Source organism: Molothrus ater, chromosome 19 (genome assembly GCF_012460135.2).
Source record: "Molothrus ater isolate BHLD 08-10-18 breed brown headed cowbird chromosome 19, BPBGC_Mater_1.1, whole genome shotgun sequence".
Taxonomy (NCBI): Eukaryota; Metazoa; Chordata; class Aves; order Passeriformes; family Icteridae; genus Molothrus; species Molothrus ater.
This window is the reverse complement of record NC_050496.2, coordinates 3,205,021-3,222,999: the sequence shown is the minus strand read 5'-3', so window position 1 is coordinate 3,222,999 and position 17,979 is coordinate 3,205,021. Positions and strand designations below refer to the sequence as shown.

Here is a 17,979-nt window from a genome sequence, read left to right as displayed (position 1 = left end):
TTAGAAATAAAGAGAGCAAGTGGTTTTGTGTGTGTACACACACAGCCCCACGCTCCAGTTTATTTTATGAAACCTTAAACTGACATGGTTGAAAGGGACCTCTGAAGGTCATCTCATCCCCCCTGCTGCAAGCAGGGCTGACTTCAGGTTTGGATCAGGTTACTCAGAGCTTGGCCTTCTGAAAATTGGCTGTTTTATAGAATTTTGAACTGTTGTTTCTTAAAACATAGGATCCAGAATGATTTCATCTTGCATTTCTGTTTTCCATTTTTCTTTTTTACTATTATTGTAGTAGCCACAGTCCTGATCCATGGCTTTTAAGATATGGGAACCCTTGAAATACATTCATGGGGGCAACTTAATACAGGCAATTTGTGATTTGAACAGCATTGTCTGTACCAGGTAACAGTGTGTGCATGTGGAGATGCTTTGGGATTTGTCACAAAGACCTTTCTCTGGCTTTAAGAGAGAATATGGTCTGAAGTGAGGTGACTGCAGGCATTGTGTTAAGTAATCTTTTTGATGTGGTTCCTGTTGTGTGTTTGTAAACATCTCCTGTCTGTAGTAGCAGGAATACTTTGGTCAGTGTGTATGCAGTGAGCAGAGAGTGCAGATCCAGGGTCTCTTGTATGGATGGCTGTTGCTGTTGGACGTGGTTACACTTTGGCCTCAGTCAGGTTCAGTGACAAACTCCATATGCTTTCCTGAAGACATGTTGGGCTTAGATCTTTTAGATCTAGCTGATGAAGTAATTGTTAGGCTGTTTTCTCAAGTTAGTGTGTATTCCTGTTCTTGATCTCCACATCCTTGGGATATCTGGTAAATCTCATCCTGCCTCTTCCTGGTTCTCTGCACAATTTTCTTTCCCCTCCTGTATGCTCCTTCTTCGTTGGTCAGCCTTGGTGCAGACATCAGAAGACATTCCAGCAGAAGAATTTCATCACTCTTTGTAAGCTTTGCTTAAATAATACATTTCAAAGCAGTTTTTGACATGACCTATTTTTCAAATGAACACAGCACTTCTTGTCTTAGTGTTACTATCTTCAGTGGCAAAAAATACAATCCTGTTGTAGTAGGATTTTTTGGAATTTAAAAATTCCATCACAGGATAAACTCGACCTGGCTTTGAGTATGGTACAATAATGTTCAACTTGTGACTCAGCTGTTGGTCTGGGATGACTTAAAGTGAATCTCTACAGAGCAGCTCTGACAATTCTTGTGCTGGTTTAAATCCCAAATTAGATAAAAGTACTTGGGGATAATAGAGTGCAACATATTCAATATATTCCAGTGAGTTGTTTTTCCTTTCCTTTTCCAGAAGGGCAGATGAGAGGTTGCAGTAGATAATTCTCATAGGTGAAAATGATTCTTGTCTGTAACATGCTGATTCAGTGTGTTGTGTGGGCTTGCAGATAGGACTTTGGGTAAGATTTGAGCAGAAATACCTCACCAGGTTTGTGAACTTTGCTATAAATTAAGACAGCTGCAGTTGTGTTTTGTGACTGTGTAGAAAAAAACCTCTTCCTGGAATTCATATAGCTGTTGTCCAAAATGATCCTAAATCAGCATTTTTTTAAAGTCTGATCATACAATAAGGATTTGCATAACTTTATTTCAAGACTGATAAATAAATGACTGATGAATGATAAATAAATAGAGGAAATGCAGGAATAAGATACTTGCTCTTCTTTTTTAGGATGGCTTCCAAAAGCCATAGCCAGAAGAGGATCCCTGATGGAAGCCTAGAAGTGCTCTGTGAATGTGCAGAGTGTTCTGTCAGACCCATTGCAGGGCTGCCAGCCTAGCCAGGGCTAACTGTGGCTCTGGCTTCGTGTTCCAGCTCCCACAGCTGCTGCTGCCCTTCCCTTTTCCAGGCTCCCCACAGCCTCTGACACACTTTGAGTGCATGTGATAACCAGGAACTCACCTAAACACACCCTCAGCAGGGTGGTATCTTTGACTTTTTGATTTTTGATTTTTTCTTCCTGTCACTGCTTTCATGTGGTTTGTTCTGTCACACCAGGGAGGTGCTGTGAGCCTGGGAACCAGTGGCAAGCCCAGGAAATGACAGCAGCACTGCAAGCTTGGGATGGAGCTGTGGGCTAAACATTGATCTGTGATGGGAAACACCTTTCACCTTGTAGTCATGCAGAAAAGCACTGAGCACAGCTATTCAGATTATTATGTCAAGTTATTCTGGGATCTTAGGCAAATAATACCTATTTCTGGTGACAAATTTAAAGCCTATTGAGCACTAGAAATAGGATATTAAGGTTTTAACTTAAAATTATGAGCTTCTGGAACTTTTTTTTTTTCATTTGCTTATTCTGCCTCATGCCTTCCTAATAAAAAAAAACAACCAGGTGTTAAGAGGAAAAAAAAAATTTGTGAGGATGCTTAGTAGATGTTTTAAATTCACTTGTTTTAAATTTTGATTTCTCTTTGATATCAGATCTTTGTGGTGTAAAATAGCAAAGGTGAGTTCCAAACTGCAGATGTATTTAATAGTGAGATGACATCAGGTGCTCTCAGAGAGGGTGAGTTTTGTGCTTAAAATTCTGTAATGGGAATTGGAGGAAAAAAATATTTTTAGATACAAAAATGTGTCTCTTTTGGATGTCCAGTGATTCTCTCTCCTTTCCTACTTCCATCCATCCTAATCTTGGTTTATTCAGTTACAGCTGTGAGTGATGTTTTTCTTCCCCTCTTGTCTACTAAAACCCTGCCTCTGCAATTACTGCAACTGTTTTATTGGGGGAAAATTGCCTTTCAGTCTTTTCTTACAAAGGAAGAAAATTAATGGAATGAGATTTTCAGCTGCATTTACATGGCTGGGTTTGTGTAAAGACTGAACAGAATCACAGATTGCCAAAAAAAGTTGATAAACTGAGGGAAAAATGTTATCTGTGGAAGAAATTGAAGACTGATGCTGGTGTTAATTATAGGAAGCATGTTCTTACCTGTATTTGCTTTTTTCTTTATCAAAATGGAGCAGAAATCAAAGAATGAGAGTGCATAAATCATGGGACATTACAGAAACACATTTTGTTGTACAAGGGCTCTTTAGGAGATTTGAAAAGCCTCTGAGGTGGTGGGCTACAATTGCTGTACTTGGGGTTTTGTCACACTGACACAAACTCAGTTCATAATGCTGCCTTCAGAGCTTGGCCAACCTCAGAGGGAGCCAAAGCCCCTTGCTTTGGGATTAAGAAAAATACCATTATATTGTGCAACATTTCTCTTAAAGGCTGCAGAAAGTAAAACACAAAAAGGTCAGGCCCAAAGGTCAGGCAGGAAACCATCACTGGCACCAAACTTGCAAATAAAATCATTTCTGCAGAGCTCTGTATCAGTAGATGACAAAAACTTGAATGATGTGTCACAGGTCAGTTTGCAGAATTGTGCTAACATCAATGATCTATTTGATTGCTGCAAATAACTTCTCACTGAGTCTTTTCTAGGGAGGAAAACAGCCTTATTGAGTAAAATAGAGGCAATTTGAGTGAAAAGTGCCATTAGGGATCTGATGAGGGAAAAAACAAATACTCCCTTGAGACTGATTAGTAGAAAGTTAAAAATTCATCAGAATCCTGGAGCCTGCCAACACACTAATCAAGTTGTTGAACTGCTGAGCTTCTCAAGTCATCCCCAGCACTGACCAGCCCCAGGGCAGTGACAGAAATCTGCAGGGCAGGGCTTGTGTAGCTGCTCTATTTACAGCCAGGTTCTAAATTTCATAGTGCTTTACAAATATATTTTGGGTTAGAAACTTTAATGGTGATGTGTGAAAGTTGACTGATTTTATGTTTGTGTCCTTGGGAGAAAGGGCAACGTGCTTGTGAGCTGCAACCTACTAATATTTCAACTCTATTTTAAACTCTCACTTTCTGGTTTTATTTCTGTCTAGGAATCCTGGTAGAAAGTGGCTGGATTTTATCTGCAAAGCTTTTGCACTCTGCAGGTTTCAGGTGGCACAAACAGCTTGTGAGAAGTCAAAAAAGTCCTGTAGTCCTGTAGCTGATGCTGTGGAATGTGCTCTGCTGTGTACTTGATGCATGTTGCTGTTTTTCTCTAATGCTGCAGTCTATCCTCAGAAAAGCTTTAAGTGCATTTAAAAATTGTCATGTATTATGGTCTATATATTAATTATACATATAGAAATGTTTCTCTTCATGATTTCTATTGAGCAAACTTTGCTCTTCTGTTGTTTGGGATTTGTTTTGTTTAGCCACGTGTTCACGGGAGGTTTGGGTTGAAAATTGGGAAAAGATTCTTCCTGCAGAGATCAGGAGAGTGTGGGGCACTGCCCAGGCTCCCCAGGGAATGGGCACAGCCCCAGGGCTGCCAGAGCCCCAGGAGAGCTGGGACAGCTCAGGGTGGGCTTGTTGGGTGTCCTGAGCAGGGCCACAGCTGGGCTGTGCTGATCCCTGTGGGTCTCTCCCAGCTCAGGATATTCTGTGATTCCTTAGCCCAGTTCTGCACCTCACTCACTGATTTGATACCAGGCAATGAAAACTGAGTGTTGCTGACTGCAGTGACTGTAACAAATACAAGCAGGTGGTTCCACATCCCTCTTGTGTTCAGTTCTGTCACCATGCAAACATTGAGCTCCCCTGGCAGCAGGGATGCCCCACAGAAGGCCCTGGATGGAATAGGGGGCACTTGGAAACACTGCTGAGAAACTCTGGGTGCTCATCACAAGGTGGATTGATTATTTGGTGCTTGGAATACAGTCTCTTGCATCATTCCTTCTCTGAGACTGAAATGAAAACAGAGTATCAAATTAACCACAGGCTAATTCAATTAGCAGAATAAATTGAGGTGGAGGAGATGGGCTTTGAAGAACCCAAGTCCTCAGCAGAGAGATTTATTCCTGTGTTGAACATCTGTCAGCAATTACTGTCCCTGAGCATCAGTAGCTTCTGGTCACAGACTCTCTGCTGGCTCTTCCTAACACAGCCCCGTGGTGGCCTTTGACTGATGAGACTCAGCTTCATTTTTCTGCTCCTGATTGAGGTTTTGTAGTGCCTGTGTGTTGGTGTTCTGAATATCTGCTGAAGGGAACTTTTTTCCTCGTGTGTGCTTCTGTTTTCCCCAAAGGTCTCACCTTTATAGTGCTTATTATGCATCACTCAGGTGGACATGCAGAAGTGAGTGACATCTTTCTGCCTCAATATTCTATATTTGCAGTAGATAGAAATTGGTTTTCATTGATTTTTTTTTTCTTCTCTCCCTGTGTTGAAAAGACTTTGGTATTGATATTTGGGCAATATTTCTTTTTTTTTAAAAGGTAATCTCAGACCTGTCTGTGCTGTCCATTTTGTATTGCAAAGCATGTTAACATGAGTCTGAATTTTGAAAAGATTCCTGTCTCTCCTGTCAGAAATGTTTGTATTCTCCCCTTGCCCTTCTGGAGGTTGCTTGAACACCTTGTGATTTGCACAGGACTCAAACAGAATCTGTTCACCACAACATTTGTTTGGGGTTTTTTCCTAAATGCTTCTAAACAGCTATTGTTCAATATTCCCCTCCCAGAAAGAAGACAATAGTGTGACTTTCTCTCTCTCTTTTATCAAAACTTTAAATGCTTTATGTTTTAAAGATTAGCTGTAAACTTCCTTCAGTATCATAGAAAAAGCAATTAAATATGACAACCATTCTGAATATTTTGAGATTTATTAGGAAAAAGAGAAAATCTTTGGAGCCAAACCTGAGACTGAATGTTCTTCAGTATCTTGTTTTGTCTTCAGGAAGGGCATTCTCAAGCAGCTCCATCTTATGTCAGTGTTACAAATACAGCTGTGCAAGACTGGCTCTTGGTAGATTTTGGTATAAACAGAGAACAGAGGTTGGTTCTTGTGTTGGAGGATTCCTAACAGGGATGGAAAATGTCCTATTTTAAGTTCTTCAGGCTTTGGTTACACATTAAAAATACCAATGCTAAATACTTTATATGGATGTGAAAGCAGTGCTGCTGTCATCATATTCCTTATAGGATCTTTCTTTGTGTGCTTTGAATTCAGCCAGTTTCTTTATAGGCATTTTACAATATCTGTTTATAGAACATGAGGTTGTTCTCACTGTGCTTTTGCCTTATTACATGATTTCAATAACATTTGTCTCTGGTGAAAACAATTGCACTTTCTTAACCTTTGTGTAATAGTTTTTCATACCTCAGTATCTCAGTAATTCTCTTCTGAAGTTTGCTTTGTTCTGCACTTTTCCTGTTGGACACAGTAAGAAATATTTCAAAGACAGACATAAAGAAAATATGTCTTTTCACTGTTACTTTCTTTTTGGCTCTCTGTTGGCTGAGGAAAAAGCATTGATTTTAAAACAAACCCAAACCAAACTGATTTTGATAAAAACTTCATTTCTCACATGCTGAAACAACAAATTTCAATTAGAAGGCTCTGTCATGAAAATAATACTTGAAAGCCTCTTTTTCTTATTGATTCTTGTTAGCTTACACTTGGTACTGGTTTTGATTTACCTTTGGTTATGTTTCATGTACTTAATTCACATTTTAATTCAAAGAGTTGCTGTACATTTCTTGATCCAGCAAAGAGATAGGATGAACATTCCATTGCAGAAATGGCAAAAGAACTTGGAGAAAATTCTTGCAGTAGAATTGTGGCTCATAACTGATAGCAGTTACTAATGATCAACATTCAGTCCAGTGAGCGCTGCATTGGTGAGATCTGGTCCTGGTTATGCTTCAGGACTTCACTGTGTAGAACTCTTGGTTAGAAATGGGTAACAAAACTTCAGTGCTTTTGAATCACCAGGTCCAATTTTAAACATAAACCAGAAGCCTGAAGAATAATGAAGAATAAATATAATAATAATATATTCTTATTATTCTTATAATAAATAAGAATAATGAGCTATTTCTTTGGCAAAGCTCTGGGTCATGCAGGGCTGGATTGCAAAGCAAGGGGGGTTTGCATTTCCAGTTAACACACACTGCTGCTGCAGCTTCTAAAAATCCTTTGGTGGTAAAAAACAAATAAATCCAGTGTAAAAAAAATAAATCACTCCTTTCAGAGTGATTACCTGGGAGAGTGGAAGGGATGCTCTCTGTTCAAGGATCTGGGGCTGTGCCTTTATCCCTTTGGTCACTACAAAGTTCCAGCATGCTCACCTCCCCGAACTGCTTGAGGTCAGTTATGTATTTGCTCTTTGCAGATAAGAATTAATTAGCCTGATTATTTTTCATAGCTTTTGGATGGCTTCCCCACCTGGAGAGGAGCAATTCCTCTGTGGCAGTGAGTGCTGAGCCAGAAGCTTTCTGCCTTGCACTTGGAAGAAGTGCTGACTGGTTCTTTGGGTTGTGTGAGGAAGCAGGCAGCCTGTGGCTGGAATGCAAAGGATAATAAAGCAGTTCCACAAAGGAGCTGGCCAGCCCTGGGTGGCTTTGGCTTGTGCAGTGCTCGTTTCCCTTCTCTCCCAGGTCAATAGCACGTTAACAAGTGGAGCTCAGGTAGCTCTGTTTGCCCCCCTCCCTGCTCTTCCTACAAAAAATGTGTTCTGGATGTCTTAGGTTTTTTAAGAGAATTGCACTTTACAGCTTTATTACTTAAAGAGGTGTGAAAGTCATCCATAAAGGAAAAAAATGCTAACATGTGAGGTACAGTAGTTTGTTTTCTCCTGTTATTATTAAAGTCACTTCAGAAACTGGCTGGGTGTAGCTGGAGAGCTTCCCACCATGCCAGGCATTTGCTGTTTTCCACATTTTGCAGCAATTACACAGTGCTTTTTTAACACTTTGCCATTGACCAAAATGCATTTGGGAGAGAATGACTGAATCCCAGCACGAGTCCTGCTAAGTTTTACACACCTTGTTAAATTTAAGCATGTGAAGAGCTCCAGGATAGTTCCTGGGATTACTCAGAAATGTGGCTGTGGGTTTGAGGCTCTGTTGGAGGAAGCTGTTACTGCTTACGAGAGGCTTCTCACCTTGGGAAAGGAAAAAATGTGCTTGTGAGGCATAGGGATATTAATATGGGAAATCTTTCTTCATTCAGTTGCACAGGGTCTGGTATTTGGTGGGCTCATTTTGTTATATCACATGTGAATGTTACTGAAGTGGTTCTGACAATTAACTTTGTAGGATTTTGTTTACTGAAAATCAAATCTCACTGGAAGCCTGGGACTCTTGCTGTAATAAAAAGATTATGGATGGCTCCTGATAGCTTTTAAAAGCTGTTTAATTGCTGGTTGTGTCAAAGTAAGCAATTAAGGTCACTTAATCTACTTGATTATTCATCATATTCCTCTAGTAGTACTCTGTGCTTGGTGTCTATGAAAATGTGCATCCTGAGAAGCTGCTGCACTCATTCATAGCCCTCAGGACAGGGCACATGTAATAAGAAAGAAAACTTCATTCCATGGCAGTGCAAGCAGCTGTGAATGAATGCCCTTGTGTTGCTACAGCAGGAGCTTCAAGGAAAAATGAAAAGTCTAAAAATGTGTAGTCATTTAAAGGCAGGTTGATCACATAAAACAGTATTAATGGATTAGCTCTTAGATGGTACTTACACATTTCAATTAACCTCAGGGCAGATGGTTTTATGATTAGATGGTACAGGTGCTTCATTTCTGTGATGCAGTCAGATGCTGCTGCAGAATATGGTGGGGACTGGATAACATTGGGTTACTTGGCATGAAGTAGAAAAATGGAAGAAGTGCTTTGAGAGCTTGTTTAGTGCCACTGGCCATTGCAGAAGTTCATTGGGATGATTAAATTTTGGTCAGTAGCTTCATTCTGTCCTGAGTAGTTAAGGTGGATGTAAGGCAGACAGAGAAAAAGGCCTTTTGCTGTCAGTCAGCTGGCAGGGGAAGAAAAGCATGAAGAGGATTATCTGCAGCGCAGCTCTGACATCAGGGCCAGGTTTTGTTCCACAAGTGGATTTTTGGGGAACCCAGAGAACAAAGAGAATGTTCTGTCAGTGTGAGCTGTTCACCACTTGTACCTGCTCTGGTTCCTGCTCTGTGCAGCACAGACCTGCACAGGTCAGGGTGACCTGTACCTGTGCTGTGTGATCACAAAGCAAGTGACTAAATCTGCTCCAGTTTAGGAAAACATGGACAGAAGGATCTCAGCTGTCCTCTTGAAATGAATGGAGCTTCTGACACTGGGGTCTGGTGTTTGCTCTGCAGTGGTGCTCATGCAAAAGCAAACAGCCCTGCTGGTGTTCAGTTCCTTTCCACAGAGCAGCTTAGTGATGGTGGGAGCCTTGGAACGAAATTTCAGTGCAGGCAGATTACAAACCTTCAGCATTCCATGTCAGTGTTCTCTGTGTTGTTGTGTATGAACAGGGCAGGCTCTGTATCAGCTCTGTGAATTCAGTACTGCTGGTTATTAATGAATTAATACAAATTAAGAAAGCTGTGATTCACATAACGGTGAAGTAGCAGCAGTGCCTTTGAGTTCTGCAAACTGAGCAACCATCAGGGTGGTGGAAAGTGCTGCTGGCCTGATGGAAATTCACCTGGCTGCTCTCCCATTCTGCCGCTTCTCTCCCTCTGCAGGCGTGGGGTGCGTTAGGAGATGGCGATCCATGGGTAATTCCAGCCAGCAGGGCCCTCAGGATCCCAAAGCGATTGTTAGCAAAGCAGGCACAACATTTCTGTTGCCAGCAGAGCCAAGGGATAAAAACAAGCTGAGAATCAGGGAGTCATAACTGCCTCTCTGATGCTCCACATTTGCTGTGCCAAACATATGTTGGTATAGAAGAAAGTCTGATTCTAAATACCAGAGTGTGGGCAAGATTTAACTAAAGTTTCTGTAAAAGAAACCAAAGCTCTAAACTGTTGCTATATTTTACTGCATCTGCTGTGCATATGAGATTGTGTAAATGGACTGAACCAGTATGGAATTGTGTTGTAGCTGCCTATAAGAATTGCTGATACAATCCTAAGGGTAAAACTAAGGTTTGCCATCACTTAGCAGGTACCATATTCTGTTCCTAAGCATTCACAAAATAGTTCTACAGTTGAAGATCTGTTGACTCAAATGTGCAAACCCAAAAGTTTCAATTTCAACTTGACTGCTGGATGTTTGTTAGCAGGCTGACTGGTTTTTGGCTGAAGTGTAAAAATGTTTAATGCCTTTTGGATTCACAGAATGGTTTGGGTCAGAAAGGACCTAAAGTTCATGCTCCTGCCATGGGCAGAAACACCTTCCACCAGACCAGGCTGCTCCAAACCTCATCCAACCTGGCCTTGAACACACCTGGGGATTGGGCAGCCACAGCTTCTCTGGGCAGTTATTTTTATTAATAAATAATTGTGAGCTTCAGTACTGTAAAAACCCCAACCAACACAACCCTTTTCTCAGCAAACCATGGTGAGGTTATGGAGCTGTTACGGTGACACGTTTGCGGTGCATATGTTGGTAAATAAGCATGAATACATTTTAGCACCCTCTTCACAGTTTATAGCCAAACCTGTTTAACTGTTTACTTTTCAGTTTTGACAGTGCCTGGTCCCTGTAACAATGAGTATTTGGATCAGGTAAAATATTTTCATTGCAGATGCTGTATTTGTCCCTGTAACAATGAGTATTTGGATCAGGTATAATATTTTCTTTGCAGATGCTGTATTTGTTGAACTGTGTAAAATTAATGCCATCTTTTTTGGTAGCCTGTGCCGTTTTCAGGTCAGAGCGATGCTGTGGGGTCTCGCTGAGTGTTTCCATGCTGTCACCCGTGCCATTGCCGCTGTGTGCCGTGCCCTCGGAGCAGTGACACCCAGCACTCGGTGTCTGGGTGCCGTGTCAGGTCACTCCCTCCTTGTGCCCTGGTTCCTCTGAGAAAAGTGGGGCTGAGCCGAGCTGTGTGCACAGACACAGCCTGCCCTGCCTGGAACCTGGGCATTTGAAACACTCTGCTGCTTTTCCATGCATGTTACAAAACTCTGACAGGGCGGAGTTACCTTTAGCTTTAACATCACCCTCACAAGGCTGTCACGTCAAACTTTAGTTTTAGTTTTATTATTTGTTAATAATACGGTGTTTTGAGGCTAAATTTGAGCAGTTACTCTCCTAGTGGTTCTTGCTAACCCTCTAGCACTATTCGTCTACTTCTATTTATTAAATTTTCCATTCTTCTCCCTCTCCCCCCGCGCCCGGTGCCGTTCCTGAGGGCGCTGCTTGCGGACGGCAGGTGCGGGGCCCGGATCCCCGCCGGAGGCTGCAGGTGCCCGAGAGGCAGGGCAGGAGCCTGCGGGGACCTGGCCGGCAGGGGCGGCCGTCCCGGAGCCGGCTCCGTCCCTCCCCTCCCGTCCTTCTCCTCCCCTCACGGCCGGCGGGCGGGAGGTGCCGCCGGGGCAGCTCCGCCCCGCTCCCCGCGCGCGGCTCCGCTCCGCGTTTTCCGGGCCGCGCCCCTGCGCTCGTGCGCCGACGCTCGGACGTGCGGGGCCGGCGCCGCTCGCCATTGGCCGCGCCGCCGTAGCCCCATGGGCGTGCGGGCCGCGCATTGGCCCCGCGCGCTGTCAATCAGCGCGTGGCTGCGTCAGGGCCGGGTGCGCGGCCCCGTTCCCTGCTGTGTGCGGGGCCGGCGCGGGGCCGGTGCGGGCGGGGCCGCGCCTCGCTCGTCCCTCGCTAAGATGGCGGCGGCGGCGGCGGCGGCGGCCGTGGCGCGGCTCGAGGGCCGGGAGTTCGAGTACCTCATGAAGAAGCGCTCGGTGACCATCGGCCGCAACTCGTCGCAGGGCTCGGTGGACGTGAGCATGGGCCACTCCAGCTTCATCTCCCGCCGCCACCTCGAGATCTTCACCGCCGCGCCCCCGCCGCCGCCGGCCGGCGCGGACGGGCCGCCGCCCCCGCCGCAGGGAGACCCGGCGGGCGGAGCGGGGGGCGACTTCTACCTGCGCTGCCTCGGCAAGAACGGCGTGTTCGTGGACGGCGTGTTCCAGCGGCGCGGGGCGCCGCCGCTGCAGCTGCCGCGAGTGTGAGTACGCGGGGCCGGCGCTGCGGGGCCCGCCGGAGGCCGCGGGTGCACATGGCGTGTGACAGGCGAGAGCGGCCCCGTCCTGCCCGCGCCTCCGCCGGCACCGCCCGGCACCGCCGCCGTGCCCTCCGCCGTGTCCTTCCCCCGCACGGAGCGCCCGGCGCGGGCTGGAGCGGCCTCGGGCTGGCCAACAGAACCGGGGACAGCCCGGGCGCTGCTCGCGGGTGTCAGGGGAACCGGGCGGGCGGTTCTGCACGGCCCCGGGCTGGCCAACAGAACCGGGGACAGCCCGGGCGCTGCTCGCGGGTGTCGGGGGAACCGGGCGGGCGGTTCTGCACGGCCCCGGGCTGGCTGCGGGAGTCCTGCAGCCCCCTCGGTGCTTTGGCACAACCGGGGGCTTGTTCTGGTTTTGGTGATAGTTTCTGCTGCTTTGCCTAATTCGAACGTTTATTCTGATGGCTAAACTGAATCATCCACGTGAAATGCTTCTGCTGGCCTTAGCGTTTTAAAGTGTTTTCGTTACGTGACAGCAAATGTATTAAGAGGTTTTAAACGGTAATACATTCCTTTGCCATTACCAAACATTAACTGTCTGTGCAAAATGATTTTCTAGGGCAATACGTGAGGCCTGCCCCCGACATTTAAGGCTGTGTTGAACTGTAAATAAGTGATCTGTGCTCTGAGGAGTCACATGTAGGAAAAGTGAAAGTGTTTTGGTTTAGTGTATTTTAGCTTCCTTGACTAAGAAATACCTCAGACGTTACGAGTGCTGTGCCTTTATAAAGCACATGCCATCAGTGACACAGCCTGAATGCCCTATGAGCTTTTAAACTATGGTCAGGATATTGATGGTGTGTATTTTCTGCTCTGTCGGCCTAATGTTAGTTGTGTCACTTGGTTTCTCTCTGAAAATCAAATTGTCTTACCTTGCTGCTTTCTAGGAAATGCTCATTCTGAAGGGCTTGAACAGTGCCAGTGTGTAGTCCTGGATATAGTTGGAGGACTTGTTTGACCTTTAACTGTCAGTTCTATTTTTGCTTTCTGCTTTTAATATTAATAATTATTTGGCATATGGTTAATCTGTATTTTAATCTAACGCCTTTATGAAATGCAGATCAAATACTTTTTTCTTTATAAGCACTGCAGTATAATATACTATTTGTAAGCACAATTGTGCATGATCTATGTTGATTTCAAACAGTCTAGAATTAGTTGGAGTAATTGAGTCGGTAACATTCTTTTAAATGTTACCTGAGGAAACATTTAAAAGAGGAAAAAAGAAGTACTTCTTCATGCTGTCCACTGATTTGTAATTTATTCTAGTTCTTTCCATCAGTGTCACTTTTCAAGTGGAAAGAAGATTCAGAAGGATTTTTTGTCTCACTTTTTTATTGAACAATGATGAAAAGTTGTGTGTAGTTAAAATTTCTTCGCCGGTGAACACGTGGGTGGTGGTGCAGGAGCTGGCATTTGCTGTGTTCAGAGGTGCCACCATTCCTTGGGCTGTGCACACACAGTTCCCAGAGCTGCTGCGAGTGGTTATCCCCTGGTTACAAATTGGAGATGTGGACCAGTAAATCAAAGGTGCCCCTGGCCAGGAGCTGGAGCGGGGTGAGCATCACCTTGGAGGGCAGGAAGAGTCTGCAGCCCCAGAGTTACACTGGTGATTAACACTGCTACTTTGTTGCTTTGTTAAAAACAAACCTGTTTCTAAAACACGAGTCTTGCTGGGTTGAATGGGGAAATAGTAGTTTCATTATTTGCAAAGCTGGTTTTTTTGAACAGAAGTCTTCAGGCAAGTTCAAGGTACTGTCTCCTTTTAGGAAGTGCTTGCTGATGACTAATATTGTTTGTAGTCCTGTTCTTGAGTGTTGTTGTAGATTTAATTGGTCACACTGAAGGTGGTCTCCTGGATTTTAAGAGTCAAACTTAATTACTTCAGTATAATGTAAACATTAATTAATGGTTGAAGTGTGATGGGAAAGAAAGTGGTTTTGGTGTGAGCTCAAGATTGATGATTGCCAGCCTCCAGCTCAAGTAATCACCAGATCTATTTTTGCTGTTCTTTAATCCTCCTCTGTTGCCAGTAATAAATATGCTTTGCCTATGACTTCACAATCATCGGAAATTTTAATGGCAGGTGAAGCTGAAAAAATTAGGGTGGCCTGTCCTTCTGTTTGTTTTGAAGTGATCCTGGAGACCAAAGATGGGGGGTCCATCTCTGTTTTGTCTGATTAATAGTGACTTAAAAAGGTGCCAAGTACAGTACTCTTACAGACTTTAAATCTCTTATTTGCCTGTCACTAATAATTGTATATAGTTCCAGTGTCCTTGGCCTTTTTTTGTTTCAGCACAATGTTTAAATTTGACTGCATTAATAATATTACTGAACTCATTGTTTTTGCAAGGAAAAAACAGCAATGCACCTTGGTAGTCTCCTGCAAAACACACATTTTAAACATCTGGGGAAATTAAATTATTAGAGTATACACTTACCTGTAATAAAGGCATCTTTTTTCTGCAGATAGAAATGTCATGAAACATGGAATTACTGTGCCTTAAGATAAGTGTTCTGGTTGCTATTTTTAATGCTCCCTGGAAGCCTCACTGGCAATTCAAATGTTGAAGTTATCAAGCAGGAGGTAATAGCAGTGGGAAGTGTGTTTTTGTTTTTGCAGTTCTTGACAGACTCCCATCCCTCCTTGTGTATGTACAAACCAGCTGTCGTCTTGTGAGCTGAATCAAGCGGGGGTGGGGAGAAAAAAGCCATTTTTGAGTGTGTCCAGCAAGGAGCTCTCCTGTCAATGTCATGGCACACATGGGATGAAAGAGGTTGCAGAGGCTCCTGCTCAAGACACTGAGATCAAACCAAGAAATGAATATTTCTACAGCCACCTTTGAGATGCACAGACTGTCCCTCTCCAGTTCCTAAAGTTCACGTTTTTTAATTGCTTTCATTTGCTGCCTGTGGAATTTCCCCTGCCTTCAGTGAAAGCATTGATTGGATATATTGCTAGGTAAATCACAACATCAATATTTGCTTTGGAGGTACTTGGCTGCATAAATACCTTTTGTGCTGGGCAGAGCAGCGGTTGTTGTCAGAGCTGTTGTGTACAGCTTTTGGAGAGGCAGGATTCCAGGCAGATGTAACTGATACAGCTGGAAAAACAGACAGACTTCTGGGTACAGCTTTGCTCTGAAGGAGTGCTTTTGTTTTGGTTTGATTTTTGGGTTTCTGGATGTGCTTTGTGCATTGGCCTTTGAATTCACAGAACTCAGGACATCTTGGACTTCGCTGCTCTGGGGCAGCCTTACTCATTTTGACAAACCCATAGATTTTGTATTTTAGTCAGTACTTTTGGTTTTGCTTTTGTGGAAGTAATTTGTGATTCATAAACAAGATGCCGTGAACATAGGAGCAGCATTTTTAAGTCAGGTCACAGATGCATTTAGTCCATGACCTGCCTTCAGGAGTGGTCAGTAGCAGATGCCCAGGAAGGAGCATAAAAATGGATTAATACAAATAGTTGTGTTTTGCTTGGTTATTCTTTTGGATCCAAAGTCAGAGTTCAATTCTTCTTGAGTTAAAATTATTTACTGTTTGCATTTTTTCTCTCTCTTTTTTTTAGTAGTTGAGTTTGGGTAAATCTCCTCTATCCACAGTGTCTTTGGATAGTGAATTCTGCAAAGTAATTGGAGCCCATGTTGGGAAAAATACCTCTTTTTGCTGAGTTTTTGGAACCTGATGCCTGGTAATTTCATTTGATCCAGCTGAAGCTCTTTTCTATTAAGAGACAGTAAATAACTCTCCCATTCTGTCATTCATTCTGCAGACTTCTTTACATTACTAAGTGTGGCTGCTCTTACAGTAAATGACATCAAGTACGTTTTACTTTAGCTTAACGTTTCCTGACTAATCCTAAATTAAACCTGTGTAGCTGAAAACTAAAATTTAATTCGTTTGGATTCCTCTGATTTTCCTCCTGGTAATACAGAGGGCTGAATCAATAATTTTAGCTTGGTTTTGTAGTCTGGAACTACAAGCTGGGGTTATTGCTGCCTTTAAGCAGTAGAAGTTCTCCTGCTGATGAAAGCTGGTCGATTCTGAACAAGGATCAAGTGTATCTATTCCCTGAGTCAATTCTTTGGAAAACTTTATTATGTGCAGTGTTACCTGTCCAGGAAACAGATTGTAAAGAGCCTCAAATATATCAGTGCACTTTTTCTGTCATCTAATTGCAGTTATTTAAATCATGTGCAAAGCTGTGATGTCTGTGTGGTTGGAGCTGTGACTGTACATGTGCTCCATGGAAATTTCTCACTGGAAACATCTGTGGTTTGGCTTAACATGTCACATGGAGGTGAAGGGATCATGACATTTCCTTGGGTACTGTTCCATGGTAGCTAAGGGAGAACATGCATTGCTTGGGTGTGAGTTATGGTTTATGTTCTGAAGGTTTTCCTATGAGTAAACAGATACTTTGAGCAATCAAACAAAACACATGCTTCAAGGAATTGGTGTGAATATATTTTGCAGTCTGTACTGGCAGGGTGCTGTAAGTCCCTCAGGCTTTGGGCACCTGCTTTCTCCCTTCCTGACACCACTTTGACAGAGACAGGGGCTCCTCAGGGTCACAGCTGCTGGGGAGAGGGAGACCTTGGCATTGATTGGTGTTCAGGGGTGTGTTTGGAGCTCCACAGCAGGTAAAAAACTATCAATTACAGATAAAACTATCAATTACAGATAAAACTATCAATTACAAGTTACCTCAGAACATGCATTGCTTGGGTTTGAGTTTTGGTTTATGTTCTAAAGCTTTTCCTATGAATAAACAGATACTTTGAGCAATCAAACAAAACACATGCTTCAAGGAATTGGTGTGAATATATCTGGCAGTGCTGTAAGTCCCTCAGGCCATGGGGCACCTGCTTTCTCCCTTCCCTGACACCACTTTGACAGAGGCAGGGGCTCCTCAGGGTGACAGCTGCCTGAAAGCTGGGGACACTTTGGGGCTGATTTGTGTTCAGGGGTGTGTTTGGAGCTCCACAGCAGCTGAAAAACTATCAATTACAGATACAAACTATCAATTACAGATAAAAACTATCAATTACAAATAAAACTATCAATTGCAAATTACCTCAGAGCATGAAACTAAGGAACATTGGACTTGGCTGTGACTTGACAGACTCAGACTCCAGAAACTTTTATTTACTGGTCCTGTGCCATAGTGACTAATAAGGTCAGCAGGGCTGTGTTTATAGGTGGGTTTTTGGTTACTTTAAAGTAGGATTTGCAAATGTCAAGCTCAGTAGAAGCAGTGTTCTCACTTTAGCAGATCTGATTGAAGAGGAGTGTAGGAGGAAGGTAGAGCACATATGATTTGAAATGAAAATAGAGATGAGCGGGAAGTTTCTATAGTAATAATTTGTGTTACAGTTGTTTCTGTCATCTTTTTTTCATATTTGCCTCTCAGTTACACACACCTTCTGAGTGATTTTTAAATTTTATTAGTAAAGCAGTGTTGCAAAATGTCAGACACCAATCAGGTAATTGAGGTAAAGCTTAAACAGTTTATATTTGGATTAATTTGCCCTCGATATGCTTTTTCTGTTGGTATGATTGATGTGTATATGAAACATCCTTACCAAATTCTACTGATGCTACAAATGTTCTTACACCTGTAGGTAGCCATAGGAGGAAGTAGATTTTTTGTGTAATTCTATGAATATTACAAACTTGATAGTCTGTAAATTTCCTGTAAATTTCTATGACAGAAGCAAATTAGTGTCATTTTGGTTTAGAGGTGCAAAGTCAGTGTTAAAACTGTCTGTTCCAAGAATCTGCGGTCGAAAGAGAGTTTTGAGAGTTTTCCTTCAGTTCATAATGAGGTTAGAGATATGCAAATTAAATAATTCTTTGCATTGATTAAATCAAAATACCAAGGTGCCATGTTTGAGTGGGATGATACACTTAATAGCAAAAGTAGTAAGTTAAATGAGCTAATAAAGATAATAAGTTAATCTT

General features: G+C 43.1%; 1 protein-coding gene across 1 annotated transcript in view; it reads left to right on the top strand.

Moving 5' to 3' along the window:
• The first annotated feature begins 11,460 nt into the window (after nucleotides 1-11,460).
• Nucleotides 11,461-17,979, top strand: part of FOXK2 (forkhead box K2) — a 45,198-nt gene continuing 38,679 nt past the window's right edge. The window contains exon 1 of the mRNA XM_036394516.2: nucleotides 11,461-11,954. Coding sequence (XP_036250409.2) covers nucleotides 11,461-11,954 — 494 coding nt within the window. The remainder of the gene's footprint in view (nucleotides 11,955-17,979) is intronic.